The 19408-nt window shown below is 42.4% G+C and overlaps 1 protein-coding gene across 1 annotated transcript; it reads left to right on the forward strand.

Annotated features, from left to right (window-relative positions):
• The first annotated feature begins 3514 nt into the window (after nt 1-3514).
• On the forward strand, nt 3515-17784 carry LOC118316226 (peptidase inhibitor 16-like). Its single transcript, XM_035643813.2, has 6 exons — nt 3515-4074; nt 13368-13518; nt 13842-13909; nt 14056-14165; nt 15344-15435; nt 16212-17784. Exons 1-6 carry the CDS (start codon nt 3772-3774, stop codon nt 16748-16750), a joined length of 1263 nt encoding a protein of 420 aa, XP_035499706.1. The 5' UTR covers nt 3515-3771; the 3' UTR covers nt 16751-17784.
• The last annotated feature ends 1624 nt before the right edge of the window (nt 17785-19408 follow it).

Below are 19408 nucleotides of genomic sequence, written 5' to 3' on the forward strand. Positions count from 1 at the left end.
TTGCTGATATCTATCTGTTTGTTGGGTTAATTATAATTATTTAAAGATGTATTTGTATTCATGTATTGTATCTGAGTCAACTAGAAAAGTTAGTTTTGCACCCACCAACATGGACGTGGTTGAGTGATGTGAACATGACAATAAGAGTCATTCCAAGTGTGTTGTTCCACTTACTTGTGGCCAAATTTACTGTAATTAATACAGTGTTGTGTTGTGTTACGCTGTTAGTATAAAGTACTATACTAGTGTGTGACAGCGAGGTCAGGACACACATGTGCCGTGTCGCCCGGAGGACCGTCAACATGAGGTCGGTGTTATGGAGCAAACGGCGACCCCACAGGATTCAGTTTCACACATTCAGGCACACTGCTTCCTTTCGACAAACACACACACACATACACTGAGGAATGTGTTTTACAGTGTAATATGAGCCTGTGGGTACAGCTGGGTGCTGGGATGTTATGATGTGATTTGCTTGACTGAAAGAATGAAAACACAGTTTTATCAAGCGGTTACTGCACAAGTCACAGGGTGTACCTTTATCTGAGTCACGGACACACACATACACACACACACAAACACCAGTTCTCTAATATTCACATTCCTTGGCCTGTACATGGACAGACACCTTCCGATACACATCTAATGTTACCTGTAGCCAATATAAGGTGCGTTTCGGTTATTGGATCCGTCCTCCCTCTTCATGTGGCCTGGAAATAGATCTGGTTTCAATGCTCTTATTTCTATTCAGAGGATCGAGGACGAGGCTGGGAGAGGCAGTGGAGGACAGATGAGACCAGTCTACCCTGAAGTCATTTATCTGACTGTCACACAGCTTTCCTCAAGCTCTGTGATTGGAGCAGTGATTCGCATTTTCATATCAAATTTTTTTTTTCCTTCTGATTCACCATCTTGTTCAATGACTGTGAGTAAAGATGGATGACGTGACAGATCTCAAAAGTGGAGCCAAATCCTCTGGATCGCCCCCTGGTGGCCAGCTGCAGTACAGGTCATAAACCCCGCCCCCTCTATGTTAGCAGATGGGTAATGGAGCAAACTAAAAAAACATTAAATAAATGTTTCCAAAGATGGTTTCTGTCATTTTAGGTTGTTCTTTTCACACTGATGTGTGGTCAAGGGTTCATGTTTCTGATAAGTTTGTTTCTAATGAGTTATTTGGTGCTATAAAAAAGGGCTGATTGACAGCTGAGACTCACTTGCGATTGGTCAAGCGCGTGTATCGGCGGTACCTTGATGTCACAGCTCCACTCCGCGATCGATGCCGCACAGACACTCGATCCGAATTACGTCCCCAGCCCAAGATGACGGCGCCTGTATTCGAGATATTATTATAGCTTCATGTTTGTATAATTTAAAAAAAACTTTGGACAGTTGCAGCTGCAGTTTAATCACCTCCCCGATTTGTCACAGTGTCAACGTGTTGCTGGGACACTTGTTCCCAGATCGCCGTCCCGCGGGCCACGTTGTGAACTCTCAGATGTGGCAGCTGTGACACCTCCCGCTCCATAATGTGGTTCTGTCTCTTCGTCGATCACAGATTTGTGACTTCAGAGTTTCTTCTGGGAGGGAGTTGTCCATAGGCCGCCGGGCAACCTATAGAAAACAGAAAACACTGCTCCTTATTTACGTCTTTATTTTTTTTAATCACAACCAGCAAAATATTCATGGATTTCTTTCCGAGGAGCGACAACAAAGAAGAACTGTTATGAACAGAGTTAACAACGTGTTGCAGAGTCTGATAACAACCAGCCAGGAAGTGAATGTGGGTGACGACAGCGTCATCATTTACAAACGTCTCAATTTTTGCACGTCCATATATTCTATAATGCTGCCCAGGAGTTTTCAAACTGAAACAAACTTCTCAGTTTTAGTTGCTTGAAAACTCAGTAGTAGTGTGGACGCAGTCGCGAACGTATCAACAGTGATGAGTTTGAAAACTAAAACATAGTAATGTGGATGTAGCCTCAGACTTCTGTTTGGCTGGTTAACACCTGGCTCAAATCCAACATGGTAACTATTTACTTACCACCCGTAGGATGTTGTGCAGATGGTATCAAACTACTTTGTTTTTCATATCATCACGTGATGTTGAACTTGTCATCAAACAGCTTACTATTTCCACAGTATTTGGTCTCCACCACCTCCTGAGGGAAACATCAGGCTCCTCACCTGCTAAATGTGCCACTATATTTACCAGCTGCTCTCTGAATGTGTCGGAAAATAATGACCGGACAGGCGTGGAGACACTGAGCTGCACCTCATCATGAAGCTCTGTTAAGACGAGTGGAGCTGCAGAATCAGCTGACAATTATCTGTGTTTTTAACATCGTCATTTATCATAAGAGAAAAAAATCCTCCTAGAGTTTCACACCAGGGCAGAGCAAACACTAACAAACTGTTTCAGTATCAGCTGGTCAGTGAGTCAGTGTGTGTGTGTGTGTGTGTGTGTGTGTGTGTGTGTGTCCATACCAGACTTCCCCACATTTCTTTTTATTGACAGAGGCAGAGAAACAGAGATATGAGGGAGGGAGAAATGCTAAACGTGTGGAATTATAAGTTATCTTTTAACATACCTTCATTTGTCATCATTGTACATAATGTAGTAATGTATTTTTTATTGTCTGATATAAACTATGCGAACTGTGATTAATACTTACAGTTTCATACTTAATTATGCCAATAAAGCAAAAGGCTGTGCATCTCAGTGGTATGGACGTGTGGGATGCTGACGATGATATAACAAACGTCACTGTAGCCAAAAAGGCTTGGTCCTTGTAGCAGAAAAATGTTTGTCGACAGCTCTGGCTCTGGCTCCATGTGACATCACCAGCACAAGGTGGCAGCGCCCATATACATTTTACAAGATATTTGGGCATCATTTTTGTACAAATGCAAATGACTGCTATGTGTCACATACATACGTCTTACAATGAAATGTGTCAGGAAAACCGTTATGGCAAACAAGGACAGGGGAGGTGTGAGTATTGAAACAACATCGAACCTGTTGTTTAAATGCCATGCCAATAAAGCAAACTGACGTTGAAGGAGGAGGAGAAAAGGGTGAAGGGAGATGGAGAAAGAAAATCAGGAGATGGGGAGGGAAAGACAAAGAGTGAGGAGGAAGAGGAGGAGGAGAGAGATTGACATGGAGAATATGGAGTGAGAGGATGGGGGGGGGGGGGGGGGGGGGTTGTTGTGCGTACCAGTCGGTGCAGTCTGTGAAATGTGAACTGTGGTGTGTGTGTGTGTGTGTGTGTGCGTGTGTGCGTGTGCGTGTGTGTGTGCGTGCATGCGTGTGTGTGTGTGTGTGTGTGTGTGTGTGTGTTACAGATGGTGTGAGCAGACACACACAGAGTCGGCTGTGCCTTCCATCTCTGTAACAGTATGGACGGACTGGAGTGGGAGAGAGTCACACACCCACACACCCACACACCCACACACACACACACACACTCACACAGGAGGGGAGGATCCTCTAACTTTTAAAGCCGGGTCAGAAAGAGAGAGATCAGCAGAGCTGAGAGGGGGAGGCACTGAGGAGAGAACGCACACACTTTCACCAACTCTTAGACACATGCACTCACTCACACAGACAGACAAGTGGCCTATTGTACACACACACACACACACACACACACACACATACAGTTGTTGATCACTGAAGGACACTTTCACAAACACGCACACTCTTGACTGGACGCCGGACTGACCGCTTGAGGATACATCCCCCTCAGGACTCCGTTTCCCATCATGCACCAGCGGAGCTTCTCAGAGCTCCAGGGGTTCTCCACCCAGTTGGGGGCCTCGACCCAATGGACTAAGCAGGATCGAGCCTTCAGGAGCTCCAGGATGAGTGGGGCGTCCACGTGCCGCGGCGTCTGCCCGCCGAGGGGAGCCCCTCTCCGGGCAAGGTGGCTGGTGCTGCTGCTGGGCTCCTTGTTGGTTCCTGGAGCCTGGAGCTTTCTGAACGAGGAGCAAGAGGAGCTGCTGGTGGAGCTTCACAACCACTACAGAGGACAGGTTTCGCCCAGCGCCTCAGCCATGATGCCGCTGGTAAGACACCTGCAGCCTGCAGGGCATGTCAGAGCTGATTTAAGTCATCATACAGTAACGTCAGCCATCAGACAAAAGGGAAGAGGGCCAGAGAGATGAGATGAGCTAATATCCTCCAAAAAATGTCAGCGTCCTTCTCTCACATGACAGTTTCCTCCCTGACTACAGCTGCAGAAATACAGACTGGACACATTTTAATCTCCCACTTGTTTTTCTGTTATGAACTAATTGCTCATGGAAAAGTCACCAAATGATTCCTGAACTAATTAGATCCGACCAAAGTCTGATTTGGTCTTGAGAAATAAGCCTTTATTTACAGCTGAATATCTTACAGCTTGCACAACTGGGGAATGTCAGTGACAGGGGCGTTCCAAGGGACTTCAGGCGCCCGCAGGCAAAGGGGGCTGGGCAACATCCTAGTTTATGTTAACGCTTTGTACACCGTAAGACATGCACGCAAGTTGAAAGCGATAGCCTATAATATCTGCCGTTCATGCAGAACAATAACAGTAAAGACAGAAGCTAGTCTACCAATGAACTGGTAGTTGTTGGAGTTGAATCGACAACCATTCCTGACCGTGGTGTTGATGCAGTCTCCTGAATTTAAGGGGGTTCACAAAAGAACTTGTCATTTTTCATGGACCAACGTAATCAGCTGTTCTCAGGGGGCCCCGCTCAGCTCGGGGGCCACGGGCAATTGTGTGCTTTCTTTACCCTGTTGCAACACCTTCTGTTATAACAGGCATAAGCCTGCTGCCGATGTAAGATTCTGCATCCATCCATCCATCGATGCATCCATCCATTATCTATACCGCTTAAGCTTTGAAGGTTGCATTGGGGCTGGAGCCAATCCCAGCTGACAATGGGCGAGAGGCGGGGTTCACCCTGGACAGGTCGCCAGTCCATCACAGGGACAAACAACCATCCAAGCTCACATTCACACCTACAGTCAATGTGGAGTCTCCTTTTCAATACTGCGTGTCTCTCGACTACGGGAGGAACACGATTCTACATTTCAATGTAAACTTTTAAAGCTGCGAAATTTGAGGCTGTGTCCACTCTGATGTGTTTTAGTTTTAAAGTGCACTTTTGCTAGGTCGACATCTGGCGTCCACACTACCCTGAGGTTTCCGAGCCCCTTCAACAGAGACCAGTTTAACCGTAGGAGTCAGAGCGAACAGCAGACAGCGAAGAATCCACGGTTCCCAAGACGTCACACACTCATGTCATTATACTCAGGAAAGAGACGCTGCTGTTGAGTTTCGCTGATCTAATTTGGCAGCAGTCATTGAGTTTCATTGTATGGCGATGATCTGATATCTCGACACCTCCGCTCGTCACACTGCAAGTATCTGGATCGAACTGTATCACACTAACCCTAAAACAAAACCTTAGTATTTGTAATATACATAGACACATTTATAAGGGACTTTGGACCTGAAGATGCCCGAAACGAACAATAACTGTCCTCATGAGCTTGAAACGTATCTCATATTTTCTTTCATTCTCTACTTCCAACTGCCTGATTAAGATTAAAACAAATCTGTCATTAACAGTGCACATATGAATACATTTTAATTCAGGAGGTAAGCAATCCTCTTACATTATCGCTGTGGGTGTACATGAGTTATAAGTTCGATATTTTTCTGAATGTCAACAAATCTCTTTGATAACAAGATGTAGACCGACAACAAATGTCTGGACTGAGAATGGAGAATCAATGAATGAAACTGAGGAACTGTTGAGGAGCCAAAATTCACCTCTAAGCATGTTCATGACGTCACTGCATCATATTTGCATTCTACCAATAGCTGTTTTCAGCACTTTGACTCTTTGCATTTCAGCTCAAAGGTAAATAACTCAGACTTTGTACAATGGAGCCGGCGCAGGATCAAGTCCTATTAGTCCTATAACTTCTGCCTCCGGATATTCATGGTCTCCAAAGAGCAGGGGCATCTCAACAGGGTATGGTTAAGCAGGCGATTGCCTGCGGCCCCCCGAGCAGCAACAACAATTTTGTGAGAAACCCCCTGAAATTCTATGATCGGCCAATGCCGAGCCCCATACCACGGGCATCTGCCAAAAGCTTTGTAATTTTAGAGGTTTGGTTGAAGACTAAAAGTGAGCATGTGCACTGTAAGCACTTTGTTTATGATTTTGTGGTTTTGGTTTGGTGTCACGTGTTGCGTGGTTTGGTTCGATATGAGTTTATTCCTAATGAACTTTGCGACGCCCTCAATCTATACTCTAGAATGGATGTTGGAAGTGAAAAAATAAATCACATAAGGAATTATGTTATCAAAAGGTGATTAATCCCTAAGTACAGCCTAAAGGTGTGTGATATGATTAAGGAGATACTTTGGAGATACATTATTTTTGGGTTCATGAAGCAATTTTAGACAATCTTTGCTCAAAAGTTAGAGGCATTCTGATACTGAGAGAAACTTATCAAGTGGACTAAGGTGTGGTGAGGGCGTTTCTTTTGATGGGAGGTCCCAGTACCATACTACTGTATATACTAATATTTCACAGTAACGCAATTTATATTCATCTTCACAGATTGGAAAATGTAATATACAAGAAATGAATGAACATTTTAATAACGCAGGACACAGAACAGCAGACGATGTGTGAAGGAGACTCAAATCTCTACAGGAACCACGAGAGATGATTCTACACTGATGTAATATATTTTTTCCCTATGATGTCTCATTTGTCCACAATTTATTCTAATGGTCTCCAGCTGCGAGTCACTCCTTCGTGTCTGTCCTGCATTGAACTGTGGGATCGCAGCGTCCAGAAATTAGTCTTGATTTAAGATTTTACTGAACTTTGTCCAGAAGATTCCTCTTGCTGACAAGACAGGACGAGGTTCAGATCTAATGACGTCATTGAAAAAAGAGGAAGGAGGATGTAGACAAAAAAAAGAGAGGAGGACAGAAGTCAAGAAAAGAGGAAGTCTTTGTGGTGTCCGTTCGTACAGTTTATCCTCCATAACAGAGCCGATCCAAATGTACTAACATAATGTAGATTCGTCCTTCTCCCATGTGTTTTCCTTCTATCTTATTCTGTCGGCTTCATTTTCTTTGGGCTCAGAACGAAAAAAACACACAAACACACACGTAAGCTTTGGCGCTGTTTGTTGTATTTGTCATGCACTTGCTCTGTCTTGTTCTAATTATCTTTGTTCTCATCTGAGTTTTCTTTTCTCCCTTGTTTTCAAATTCGAACAGCTTTTTCCATTTTTCTTCACTCACTATAGTCGACGATTGGACAGTTGCTTTGTTTTGATAAACTTGGGTCCTGAATTTGGAAAAATGAAATTTGAATTTACATTCTTGCCGTGAATTAAGTTGCATTTCATAAAACTGCTTTACTTTGACCTCGCCAAAAAATATCATTCTCACACTGGTTTTATGGGGATCAAACAAATGAGGTACAGCATGAACCTGTGAACGTTGGAGCTGCTGGCAGGTGGATTTTGTTGCCCCACTCTTTATGCTAAGCTAGGCTAACCAGCTGCTGGCGGGGAACGGACATGAAAACAAATGGAGGTTGATTTTGGGGCTTCTGCGTTCTTACATACAGCCCCTACGGAAACTTGTCTGGACTTCAGTGCACGTCTGAAAGCAGCGTTACAGGGGTATATATCGCAGACTTATTCAAACATGGTCCCTGCTTCGACAGGGCGAAGAGAGGAGGACAGGTGAGTTGGAGGTCAGATAAAAACTGACCTCCAACTCACAGCTTTGGGCAGGCGGAGGCTGGCCTGTTGTTCTGGTTGCATATCTGTCATCTTCATACCTCCTGATGGAGGTATGAAGATGACAGATATCCTCTTTTAACTGTATCTATGGTAAAACATCACAACTGCTGTCTGACTGCGGTCGTTCCAGTCTTACATCAAGCTTGTTCCCTTTCTGATAAAAGCCATAATAACTTCCAGTGCTCTTTTGGCATGAAGCCTTTTCTATCAAGATTTTTTTTTTTGTCAAATTCAGTTTCAGTGAACTTTAACTGCCACCACCCAGCTGTCAAAGAGCTACAGTCAATAAAACAAAGGGCCAGAGCAGATGGGGACACGTTGCTGTCCGCACCGTGGAGATGAGCGAGCAGCCGGCGCCAGAGGCCGGGAGAAGAAGATTAGGATTCTTCGTAATCTGAACCATCAGTTTGTTTTCCATATTTCATCACGAAGAGATAAAATGTCTCTGAAAGCCTTATTTTTTTCACATGATTTACTGAGAAACAGACAATTAATGACAACAATGTTGCTCTACTCATGACCTAATACAAATCGCTCGAATGCACAGGTTAGCAGATTCGGATCGCCTCTTTTCTTCTCTTTTTTTTTTGCGAGAGACGGCGTAGAAACGCTGAGTAAACCGAGGCCTGGGTTCCAGGAACAGACGGGTGTTTCCTTCCTCAGACTCCGTCCAGTTAATAACGTGAGTTCAAGAAGAGGAATGCAGCAGGGAAATCATCGTCTAAGACAGACAGGGAGGGGAGTCAGCCTCGGGGTTGAGCAACAGAGGGGGAAGACTGTTGGGAAGGCGCTGAGAGACGAAGAGAGGGAGCACAATGTTTAGACAGAGAGAGGAGTGAAAATTAGGTAGGGAATGAATGAGCGTCCAGAGGAATGTGTGTGCGTCTTTGTGTTTGTGTTCATACTGGTGCGTGGACCTGGAGTGGTCGACAGTCTGGAAGTCCCACTGGGACATTTCCATATTCGTGTTTTTCTTTCGGGACTGTAGAGAAAGAGAGAGACGAGGGACGGAGCGAGGGAAGGGAGGATGAAGGAGGAAGGGGAGAGGAAGGAAGCATCCGAGGAGGGAAAGAGGACAGGTGGATGAGGCAGAGTGACAAAAGGGGGACAAAGAAGCACAACTGAGATACAGGGAGATAAGAAGAAGGGATGGGGAGGAGGAGGAAACGAGGGGAGGAGAGGAGGAAAGTGACAGAAAAAAAGAGAGGAGGAGGGAAAGAAGAGTTGCTGTAAAAAAAAAAAATGGGAGAGTAAAACAATGTGGACAAAGTGAGACGTGGAGCGAGGTCAGTGTGCAGGAGGAAATTACAGACGACAGGCTGTGGATCCTTTAGGCAAGAAAAATATCTATAAAACCAGAAATCACTCTGAGCAGATCAACACAAGCCAGTTCAGACTGCACTGGTGCAGCTTGTGACTTGACACAATCGGGGTCTGTGACGGCGAACGAGCTGAAACCTTCCTGCTGAGGTTCAGACTGAATTAGAGCCCGAAGCAGAACCGAGAGAACAAACCTGTGGCGAATGTGAAATCCACTCAGCAGGATTACACTGTAATACTTTAATACTGTAATACTGCGGCACTGTGATTAACCCTAATTTCATCATCTGTACTGAAATCCAGTATTACTGGCGCTTAGACGCACAAGCTGATATTTGACAGAACTGAAAACCAGAAAAAGAAAACTGGCATCAATCTCCACTGACAAAAATTCAAATAAACATCTCAAATGATGTGAAATAATAAACTGAATAGCGGGGACGGTCCATTTAAACAATATCTCCCATTATTGAAGGAGAAAAGGACAGATCAGTCTTTGTCTGATGTTGACGTAGGACTGTACACGGCGGGGAGTGGGTGTCCTGCAGTGGTCATACTAATGATAAAAAAAAACATAAAATTAATAAAAACAATCTGTGAAGTAAAATAACACAGAGTGAAATACATGAACATGTTTTCTATGGAGATCAATTTATAATTAGAAAATAATTTAGATTTAAGTATCCTTGCATTATAATCAAATGTATCTGGAACCACAACCCAGACATCAACAGCCAAAGTGAAGCCAAATCTTCTGGATCGCCCCCTGGTGGATGGCTGCAGTATAAGTCATATTACCCGCCTCCTCCATGTAAACAGATGAACTAAACAAACAAAAAAAATCAATACACGTTAAATAAATGTTTCCAAAAGATGATTTCTGCCATTGTAGGTAGTTTGTTTATGTTTCTGATAAGTTTGGTTGCAATGAGACATTTCAAGCTGTAAAAATGGGTTGGGACGTCATGATTGACAGCTGAGACCGACTGACTTGCGCTCGTTCAAGCGAGTGTACGGGGGCGGGACTTCGATACCGAAGCGCGACTCTGATTCCAAATTTACGTCCCAAAATGCAAGATGGTGACGCCTGTCGCAGAGATGTATGCTCCGTATTGGATACTTCAATTCTCACAACAGATTCAGAAACAGGTGAATTAGCAGAAGCGCAAATCACAGGTTTAAATTTCAACACAGCGGCGGCTCACTGGTTAATAACGACCCTGATTTGTGAACAGAAAATCAATCTAATAGATCAGCACATAAATGATTTATCCTGTCAAGTTGAACAGGAACAAAATGAGAGGTTCACAGATCACATGACCTTCAATGTGTGTGTGTGTATGTGTGTGTGTGTGTGTGTATTTGCATGCACGTGTGTTAGTACACGACCATGTACAGTACATGACCTGAGAGTTATAACACAGAACAGATGTTGAGAGAGAGAGAGAGTGAGAGAGAGAGAAGGAGAGAGGAATGTGAAGGAGACCCCTGACTATTGTTTGTGTTGTGTGTCATCACCGAACAAATAAACACACACACACACACACTCACACACACACACACACACACACACACACACACACACACACACACACGGATATCAAAATCTCACTCAGGGTTCTGTTGTTCATTCTTTCAGTATCTTAGCAACACACCACGAGAAGAGACAACCGGCTGAGTTAAAGACGTCGATCTGTTCCATACAATCAATCACGGGAAGCTTTCACCAAATTCTTATTAGATTAGATTAGATTAGATTCAACTTTATTGTCATTTGGCAGAGTACAAGTACAGAACCAATGAAATGCAGTTGACATCCAACCAGAAGTGCAAAAGAAGCATTAAATACCAAAGTGCAGGGTTACAGTGACAGATAAGGATTATTCTATATAAATAATATACATGTAATATATATGTATATATTGCACAGGGCAAATGTTATGTGCAGAGAGTCAAAATAGACATCTATTTTTATATAGTACAAGTAATAATATTATTTCGGGGATGTTTGGTTTTCCTTTCTGATTCTCTTTACACTTGGTGTCCTCCTGACTGTCTGTGGCTATCCTACTGACTGAGGACCAAAATCTTTCAAAACTCTTCACATACACATATATAGTTTAATCTCTTATTAAAAAGACTCATATCCATAAACAGTTGCTCAATGTAGTTTTGCGTCAAACAAACAGGAGAAAAACGATCTGGCGATTTGCTGCGGCGACCCGACATCTTGTCAGACGTAAATAAACATCCGCGGATAAACAGAAAATTGAACCAAATCATGAAGGAGACATTATTTTGAGAAATCCACCAGAATCTTAATGGTGAAGTTCTCACATACAAACAACCCAAAAACTAAATTCATTGACACAAAAACCGCAGCAGTGATAAAATGACAACAGTTGTACCTTTGTCCGTTTGATACAAAGCGCAGGCAGGGAAAACTGTCTGTCATCAAGTTCACACTTTCAGGCTTTTGGACCATTTTTGTCTGGACGTTAAATTTTAAAGTGGGATGTTAGTGTCAGTGACGGACAAGGACGAAGTGAAAGGGCAGATGTTTCTACACAAACAGGGAAAACGTGATGCTGGGGTTTCTGTAAATGTTTGTCACACTCCACCGTTTTCTGGATTCTCAATTTTCTTATCAGGCAACAGTTGCTAAAGCCCCACGCATGATGAAAAGGAAATAATGCAGCTCAGACAAGCCGGGTCAGGTTGCGTTCAGGGTCAGAGGTCGGGAAGACGTGGGTGACGAGGATGTCGCGTGAAGGAAATAAATGCCCAGAGAGCGTGATCTGGTTTGTCACCAGCTGGTTTTTATCTGTAAATAAAGGAAACAAGACAAAAAGAACAGATTCCACTCATGCATGAAATAACTTTGGATGACAGTGAGGTCGGGTCACGACGGTGATGATTTCACTGAGTCATGTGATCTGAGAGAGATGTCAGAGTCGGGAAGGAGCACAACATGCTGCTTGTAAATCAAAACGTTTCTTTCCTTTTCCTTTTCCTGTGGTTGTTGCACATTTACCTCTTATGATATTAAATGTCATATCATCTCCAACAGTGTTCACATAGCCGGCGTCTGTCAACATGAACTTCGCTCGACCGTTCACAGGCCAAACATCAGAAATCATCCTGTCGTTGAATTAGCGCCAATGTTCTGCTTTTGGTTTTGGAATATAAAGACATAATGTATTTTTTATATAATCCTAATAAAACAGCTCAACTGTATTTGTATGGAATTTTTCCTGGAGCGTCTTTTATGGGCCATGGAAAAAAAAAACCATGATAAATCACGAGCAGCCTCAAAATAATATCATCACGCTAATTAAAAGCAGGTTTAAATGGGGGTGGGAGATTTGAACTATTCCAAAACAAACAAGTTAGTCTTGAGAACAACGATTCAATGTTTTACTTCAGAGACTTTCAGTGGGATGATAAGTGAACACTTGAGGCCTCATTAGGTTTTATGTATGATGGAGAATATCCAGGTTTGTTTCTCCACTCGCATCACAACAACACTTCACGACCGACATGAAGGGAAACGTGTTCTATGCTTTCCCACCCATTCTATGCATATTTGGGTGTTTTCTTCTGTGTGTAAAAAGCTCCATAAAAGAGATGATTCAATAAACAAAACAAAAAAAACAAACAGTTTTTGAGTCAATGTTAGACTGATGTGAATCATCTGGACCCACAAAACAAAACAAAAGTCTGGAGAATTTGGGATTGTGTTCTCCAAACCAACACTTTTACCTTGATGTCAGACATTTTTAAGTAGACGGTTTCGGCCCATTTTAACCAGTCAAGCAGCTAAAAATATGGTCACCGCCCCCTTTCTGATAAATTTGGTCATAATTAGTTATTTGATGCTATAAATACGGGCTGAGGCGGGACCTCGATACCATCACTGCTGCTCAGACTCTGGCTGCAAATTACATCATCAGCACAAGATGGCGTCGCATGAGATATTTTACCTTCACTTTTGTACAGTGGGAGGAAGTGGAGACGTGTCGTCCATCTTTAGGGGTAACGGTGTACCTGCTGAACATCCCACTGAGTCACTGTGAGCATGTTAGCATATCGATGTTAGAACTTAGATAACATCAGTGAGTGAATTGAGAGTTAGATTGAACAATTTGCAACTTTTTGTTTTTTGTTCCCTATAATTTTCCCCATCACTTCCGCTGGTTCCCCTCAGAGATGGGACCCGAGCCTGAAGCTGATCGCAGAGGGCCACGCTGCCAAATGTATCTGGAACCACAACCCAGAGCTGGAGGACACCGGGGAGAACCTGTTCGCCGGCACCGGGTCTCTGGACCTCAGAGAGGCTCTGGAGAAATGGTTCCTGGGTGAGTTGGTTCCTCTGAGTGTGAGGTCTGTTTGTGAAACCCAGCTCGCTTAAAAAAGGGCCCAACAGTATTTTCTTCTTCAGCTGCACACGGCAGAAAGAGCAGCTGGTGAACAAGGTGTGTTCAGCAGCTAAAGAGACATGTTTGTCCTGAGGAGGTGGAGGAGACCAAACACAGAGCTAAAAGAGAGGGAGCACTTGTTCAATGTTTACATTGTACTAACTGTTGTACTTTACTTGTAATTGAGTATTTATTTAGTGTGGTGTTGTTTCTTTTACTGTAGTAAAATTCGGGCTAATGTAATTATTGTAATGTAACTGTAGAAAATCTGGACTACGAATTTCAAAACAACAGCTGTGACGAAGACAAGATGTGTGGACACTATACACAGGTCAGACACACACACACACACACACACGCACGCACGCACGCACACACACACAATATCTGTGGACTGGATTACTTGGATTTGAACTTTGTGATTTAAACTGTGTGTGTGTGTGTGTGTGTGTGTGTGTGTGTGTGTGTGTGTTACAGATGGTGTGGGCAGACACACACAGAGTCGGCTGTGCCTTCCATCTCTGTAACAATATGGACGGACTGGAGTGGGAGAGGGTCTCCTTCCTCGTCTGCAACTACTACCCAGCGTCAGTACTACTACTTCGACAGTGCTTTTACTACTACTACTACTACTACTACTACTTATATTACTACTGCAGCACCACTAGTAGTGAACAACTGCACTTCTACCACTACAACTACAGTACGACAACTATTAGTAGTGCTACCACCAATTATTCTACCACCACTATTACTACTGCAACATACTACCACTAACAAAGCATTACTGCTATTTATACTAATACTACTACTACCACCACTATTTCTAATATATTATTACACAACTACAATAACTACTATTTTTGTATTATTGCTACTAATATTACTACTACAACTATTGCAACTACAACTAGCACCGCTGCCACTATCACTGACACTCTGACATACTATTGTTTCTATCAACCAAACTATTGGCAGTACTACAACTACTTCTTATACTATTGTTTCTACTATTAGTAGCACTATAATATCTAGAAGTACAACAGTATGAACATGCAGACTAACTACTCTTTCTTTAATCATATACCACTACTACTACTACTACTACTACCACAAGTATTTCTGTTACTGCTGCTCCTTTATTTGTACTACAACAACTATTTACTTCTGTTACCACTACAGTACTACCACTTCTACTACTACTACTACTATCTTTACTTCTGTTACCAGTACAATACTACCACTTCTACTACTACTACTACTACTATCTTTACTTCTGTTACGACTACAGTACTACCACTTCTACTACCACTACTACTACTATCTTTACTTCTGTTACCAGTACAGTACTACCACTTCTACTACTACTACTACTTTGAGATTGCTTTTAGCGGTGAAAAGTGCTCTATAAATAAACTGTATTATTATTATTATTACTACTACTAATATCTTTACTTCTGTTGACACTACAGTACTACCACTTCTACTACTACTACTCTCTTTACCTCTGTTACCAGTACGGTACTACCACTTCTACTACTACTATTTATATTACCAGTATAGTACTACTGTTTTCTCAGTGCACTACCAAAACTGCCACCACTGCATCATTGCTCCTGTTAAACCAGAGCTCCCCCTTGTGGACAGTGATGTTTTCACTCACTTCTCGTTTGTGTGTGTGACTATGTGAATATGTTTGTGTTGATTTAAGTTATGAGACAATAAAACACATGAATTATTCGGTGTCCGACCTTTGTGTCCTCAGAGGGAACTACGAAGACGAGAGGCCGTACGTTGAAGGCGACTGGTGCTCCAGATGTCCTGAAAACCTGCAGAAGTGTGAAAACAACCTCTGCGGTGCGACGCGCTCTCTGTCACTCCTCTGTCACATCGAGCTGCAACTAATTGCTCATTCTGCAAACTCAATTAAGTCTGTAAAACTGGAGCAGTCCTCGAGCCTGAGGAGACATCGTCAACAAAGCCAACAACCCATTAAATTCATCAAATTCAGTTTGCAAGAATATGAGACTGATAAAAGCAGCAAATGATCACATTTGAGAAGCAGCAGACAGGTGATGTTTAGAGGTTTCGTTTGGAAAAAGACAAAAATAATGAATCAATTATCAGAAGGGTTGCTGATTATCGACTAATTGATGAATGGGTGCAGTTCTACTCTACTTCTTCTTCTACTTCAACAATCGATTAATCAATAATGAAAATATTGATATGTTTGCTGCTTTTCTACAGAAGCCCAGGGAGACGAGACTGAGATTGACATGGAAGAAAAAACGTAGAGACAGATTTAATTCAAGAGATTTGTTTTTTGATAAAATTCATCTCAACAATATTGATAATAAGTTCATTGTTTAAATCCTACCAATGCTTCGATGTCTGTCATTGTGCTAATCGGCTGCTTTTCTTTGTTTTACATCAAAATAACCGGAATATCTTTATATTTTGAAGTGTTGCTCTAGCAAAAGTCTCTCTGGGAACTATATATATACTATTATATTTTTTATAGGCTGAATGTTTAATTGATTTGACCAATGATCCTAATATGCTGCCCTGAGTGTTACACATCGTGAGACGATCTGAGGTTATAAAAAGTCATTTTCTCCTGCTGTGTCGTCTAGTTGCCGACTCTGTGGAGGATGAAGATGATGATGAGGATGAAGACGACGACGACGACGCAGACTGGGCGACAGTTGTTCCTCCTCCAGCGACATCCGATCCCTCCATTCACCCTGAAGGGCAGGGGGATGACGAGGAGGAGGAGGAGGAGGACGAGGCGGCGGCCGTTCCTCCTCCTGTAACAACTGATGTCCAGCCTGTCACCTCCACCACCACCACCACCTCCTCCGCTGCCCCAGGGGACTCTGAGGACACCCCTGCCCCAGGCACACCGCCTACAGATGTCCACTCAACGACACTGGGGGAGGAGGAGAGGGTCGATGAAACTTTGGAGGAGGAGGAGAAGGAGAAGGAGAAGGAGGACGTGAAGGAAGAGGAGGAGAAAAAGGAAACCATGGATAAGACGGATGAAGAAAGAGATATAGACAAAGTACGAAAAAGACACCAGATCACGAAATTAGCAACAGCAAATGCTGTTTCAGTATCATCACCTCACCTCCTCTTGGCCTCTCTGACTGGGATCCTGACTCTGAGGCTGTGAGGAGGAGGAGGAGGAGGAAGAGGAGGAGGAGGACGAGGAAGTGATCACCTCACCTCACCACTCTTGCATTGACTGCACATTACCTTGTTAACCCACCCTGTGGTAACAAACTGCCCCCCCTCCCCCCCATGCAGAGCGAAATGGGTCAATTAATAATTCACACTTGTCAGAACCAAACAGCTGCACATTTTAACAACATCTGCATTTTCACAACATCTGCATTAAGTCTGGCCTGAGATGTGGGTCAGACGCGGTGTTCATAATCTCCAACCTGCCTAGAATACAAACACACACCTAACCAGTCATTTCTAAATATATTGTTTTCATATTGAAGAAACAAATTCACATCATGTGCTTCGACCGTATTTTACTCGCTATCTGAAATAAATGAGACATTAATGTGTTTGGGAAGCTTGCTGTGATTCGCCAGATGCAGAACGCCATAAACTAAAAAATGACAGTAACATTTTCAATGTGGTGCTTGAGCTCTGTAGATACACTCAACTATATTTGCTGTTGCTTCCTTTTGTCCTAAAAACAAGTACAGTTTTAAGTTCTGTGGAAGAGAGGAACTGAATAACGTCCGTCTCGCTCAGATCGACTCTTCGTGTTCGTATACCTGCAGGCCGCAGGGTGGCATCGCTGCGTCTCTGTCTCGTAAAGATTTACATCTACAGAATCATCTCAAGTAAAAAATATTCCAGAAAGATCCAGAAAAACCAAAGGAGTGGGAGATGTGCTTATTGTGTTTTTAGTGTTTAGCAAATGCAGGAGAAATGATCGCTGAAAAGTCTCTGTGTTTTCAAACCGACGACCCTGCTTCTTCTTTGATATATAGATATATCTACTGTACAACGTATATTCTCTCAGACTAGAAGCACAACTGGACAGAGTCTTTTAATAATTGACATATCTGTGTTTCACTGTCTTAGTCAGCAGGAAATCCCCATAACTTCAGTTGCTAGATAAGAAGGCTGTAAATGTCTGTATATAAGATTAATGATAAAATAAAGCATAATTCTTCTTTTTGACAATTTATTGTACGTGTGACTTTTTTTTCTCACCTGTTTGTCTCAATTTTTTTTCTTTGTATCTGTGACTGTGGCTCATCTCTCTGAGGCAGCGGGGCGTCACTATATATATATATATATATATATATATATATGTGTGTGTTTTCTGCGTTAGTGTTAGTCATTTGTCTCTTATTCTAACCAACACACAAACCTGTTCTTCTTCTTTTGATAAAAGGGTAAATGTCTTTTCAAGAATAAACAAAAAGCTCAGTTTCTCAAGGCGAAACGTCGATTCACTTGTGTTAGTGCTTCTGGGATAAAAGACGTAATCACCTCAAAGCCACAATCATTTTCTTTCATACATCGTCATTCACAATCTCAAGTTAATTATCTCATAGCTTCATATGATCGCAGGTTAATTATCTTGTCATGAATAGATTCATCTTGTTTTAAATAACGGGATGAATATCACATTTTTCAAGTGGTATTTTATTCTTTATCTCATTATCTGACGAAAACAACTTATTCTTTCTCTCCAGATGTTCTTATTACAAGGAAACTAGTTTCTTATCTTCAGATGAAAGAATTGGAGAAATCGAACAGATGTACACGGCAGCCACGGCGATGAACTATTTTCTCAGATTATCTCTAGATTATGAGTTAATAATAACAGAATTGTTATTCATGATAACAGGTTATGTCAGATTTATTTTTATGAAAAAAAAACCCAAACATGACGTTAGGTTAAGTGTCTAAACCGGCAGAGATACACTTCTGTGAAGCTGCTCGTGAGGTTTTCTCTTCAAAAGAGGTGAATGTGAGTGACGTGATAAAATTATCTCAAAATACAAAATTTATTGATCTTGTTATTGGAAAAAAAACAACTAAATCCAGTTGACCCATTATTACTGTTGACCCTGTGATCTGTAATCAACTCATCATCTCTGAAAACAGGATGGAAATTATTATTGCAGGAACTTTTAGATTCCACATAGTCTCATCATACACACCAATGTCACTACATTTGTTATATATTAACGCTGTAGATGTTGGTGCTTTCACGTTCACTAAGGGAAGGTAGCTGAGGAGAAGGAGGGGAAAAAGAGAAGAGAAGATTTTAAGTTTAAAGAGGGATGAAAGTAAAAAAAGGAGAAAATGTCAAACTGGACGCGAGAGAGGAGGGGGAGACACACCGGAGGAGAGAGAGAGAGAGAGAGAGAGACACCGGAGGAGAGGGAGAGAGAACAGTTGAAATATTCATTGCTAACTGCTCTTAACGCTCTCGGGCTATTTCTGGTGCTACACTTGCAAGGACACTGCAAAACTGCATTATGGGAGAGAGAGAACGAGAGAGAGAACGAGAGAGAGAGAGAGAGACAGAGAGAGAGAGAGTGTGTATGTGTGCATGTGTGCGTGCGCGCGTGTCTCTTCCCTGCAGCTGAATTTCTCTTCTTGTATTAAAATGACCTTGTCTGGTTGTATTTCACTCTTGTTTCTCTATTTGTCTGAATTGTGTTGCCGTGTGTTTCTGATGAAAAAAAAAAAGACAGTTTCTTTTCCCTCCAGCTGTTTTCAAGAGTGGGAAAACTTGTTGCTATGAAGGTTGGGAGAGTTGGGACAATGGCGACAGATGAAAACATCCTCA

The sequence above is a fragment of the Scophthalmus maximus genome, chromosome 3 (genome assembly GCF_022379125.1).
Source record: "Scophthalmus maximus strain ysfricsl-2021 chromosome 3, ASM2237912v1, whole genome shotgun sequence".
Lineage (NCBI taxonomy): Eukaryota > Metazoa > Chordata > Actinopteri > Pleuronectiformes > Scophthalmidae > Scophthalmus > Scophthalmus maximus.

Coding starts and splice junctions, on each gene's coding strand:
- LOC118316226 (XM_035643813.2), top strand. CDS start 3,772: ATGCACCAGCGGAGCTTCTCAGAGCTCCAGGGGTTCTCCACCCAGTTG. Junction 4,075..13,367: donor CCTCAGCCATGATGCCGCTG/GTAAGACACCTG, acceptor GGTTCCCCTCAG/AGATGGGACCCGAGCCTGAA. Junction 13,519..13,841: donor TCTGGAGAAATGGTTCCTGG/GTGAGTTGGTTC, acceptor ATGTAACTGTAG/AAAATCTGGACTACGAATTT.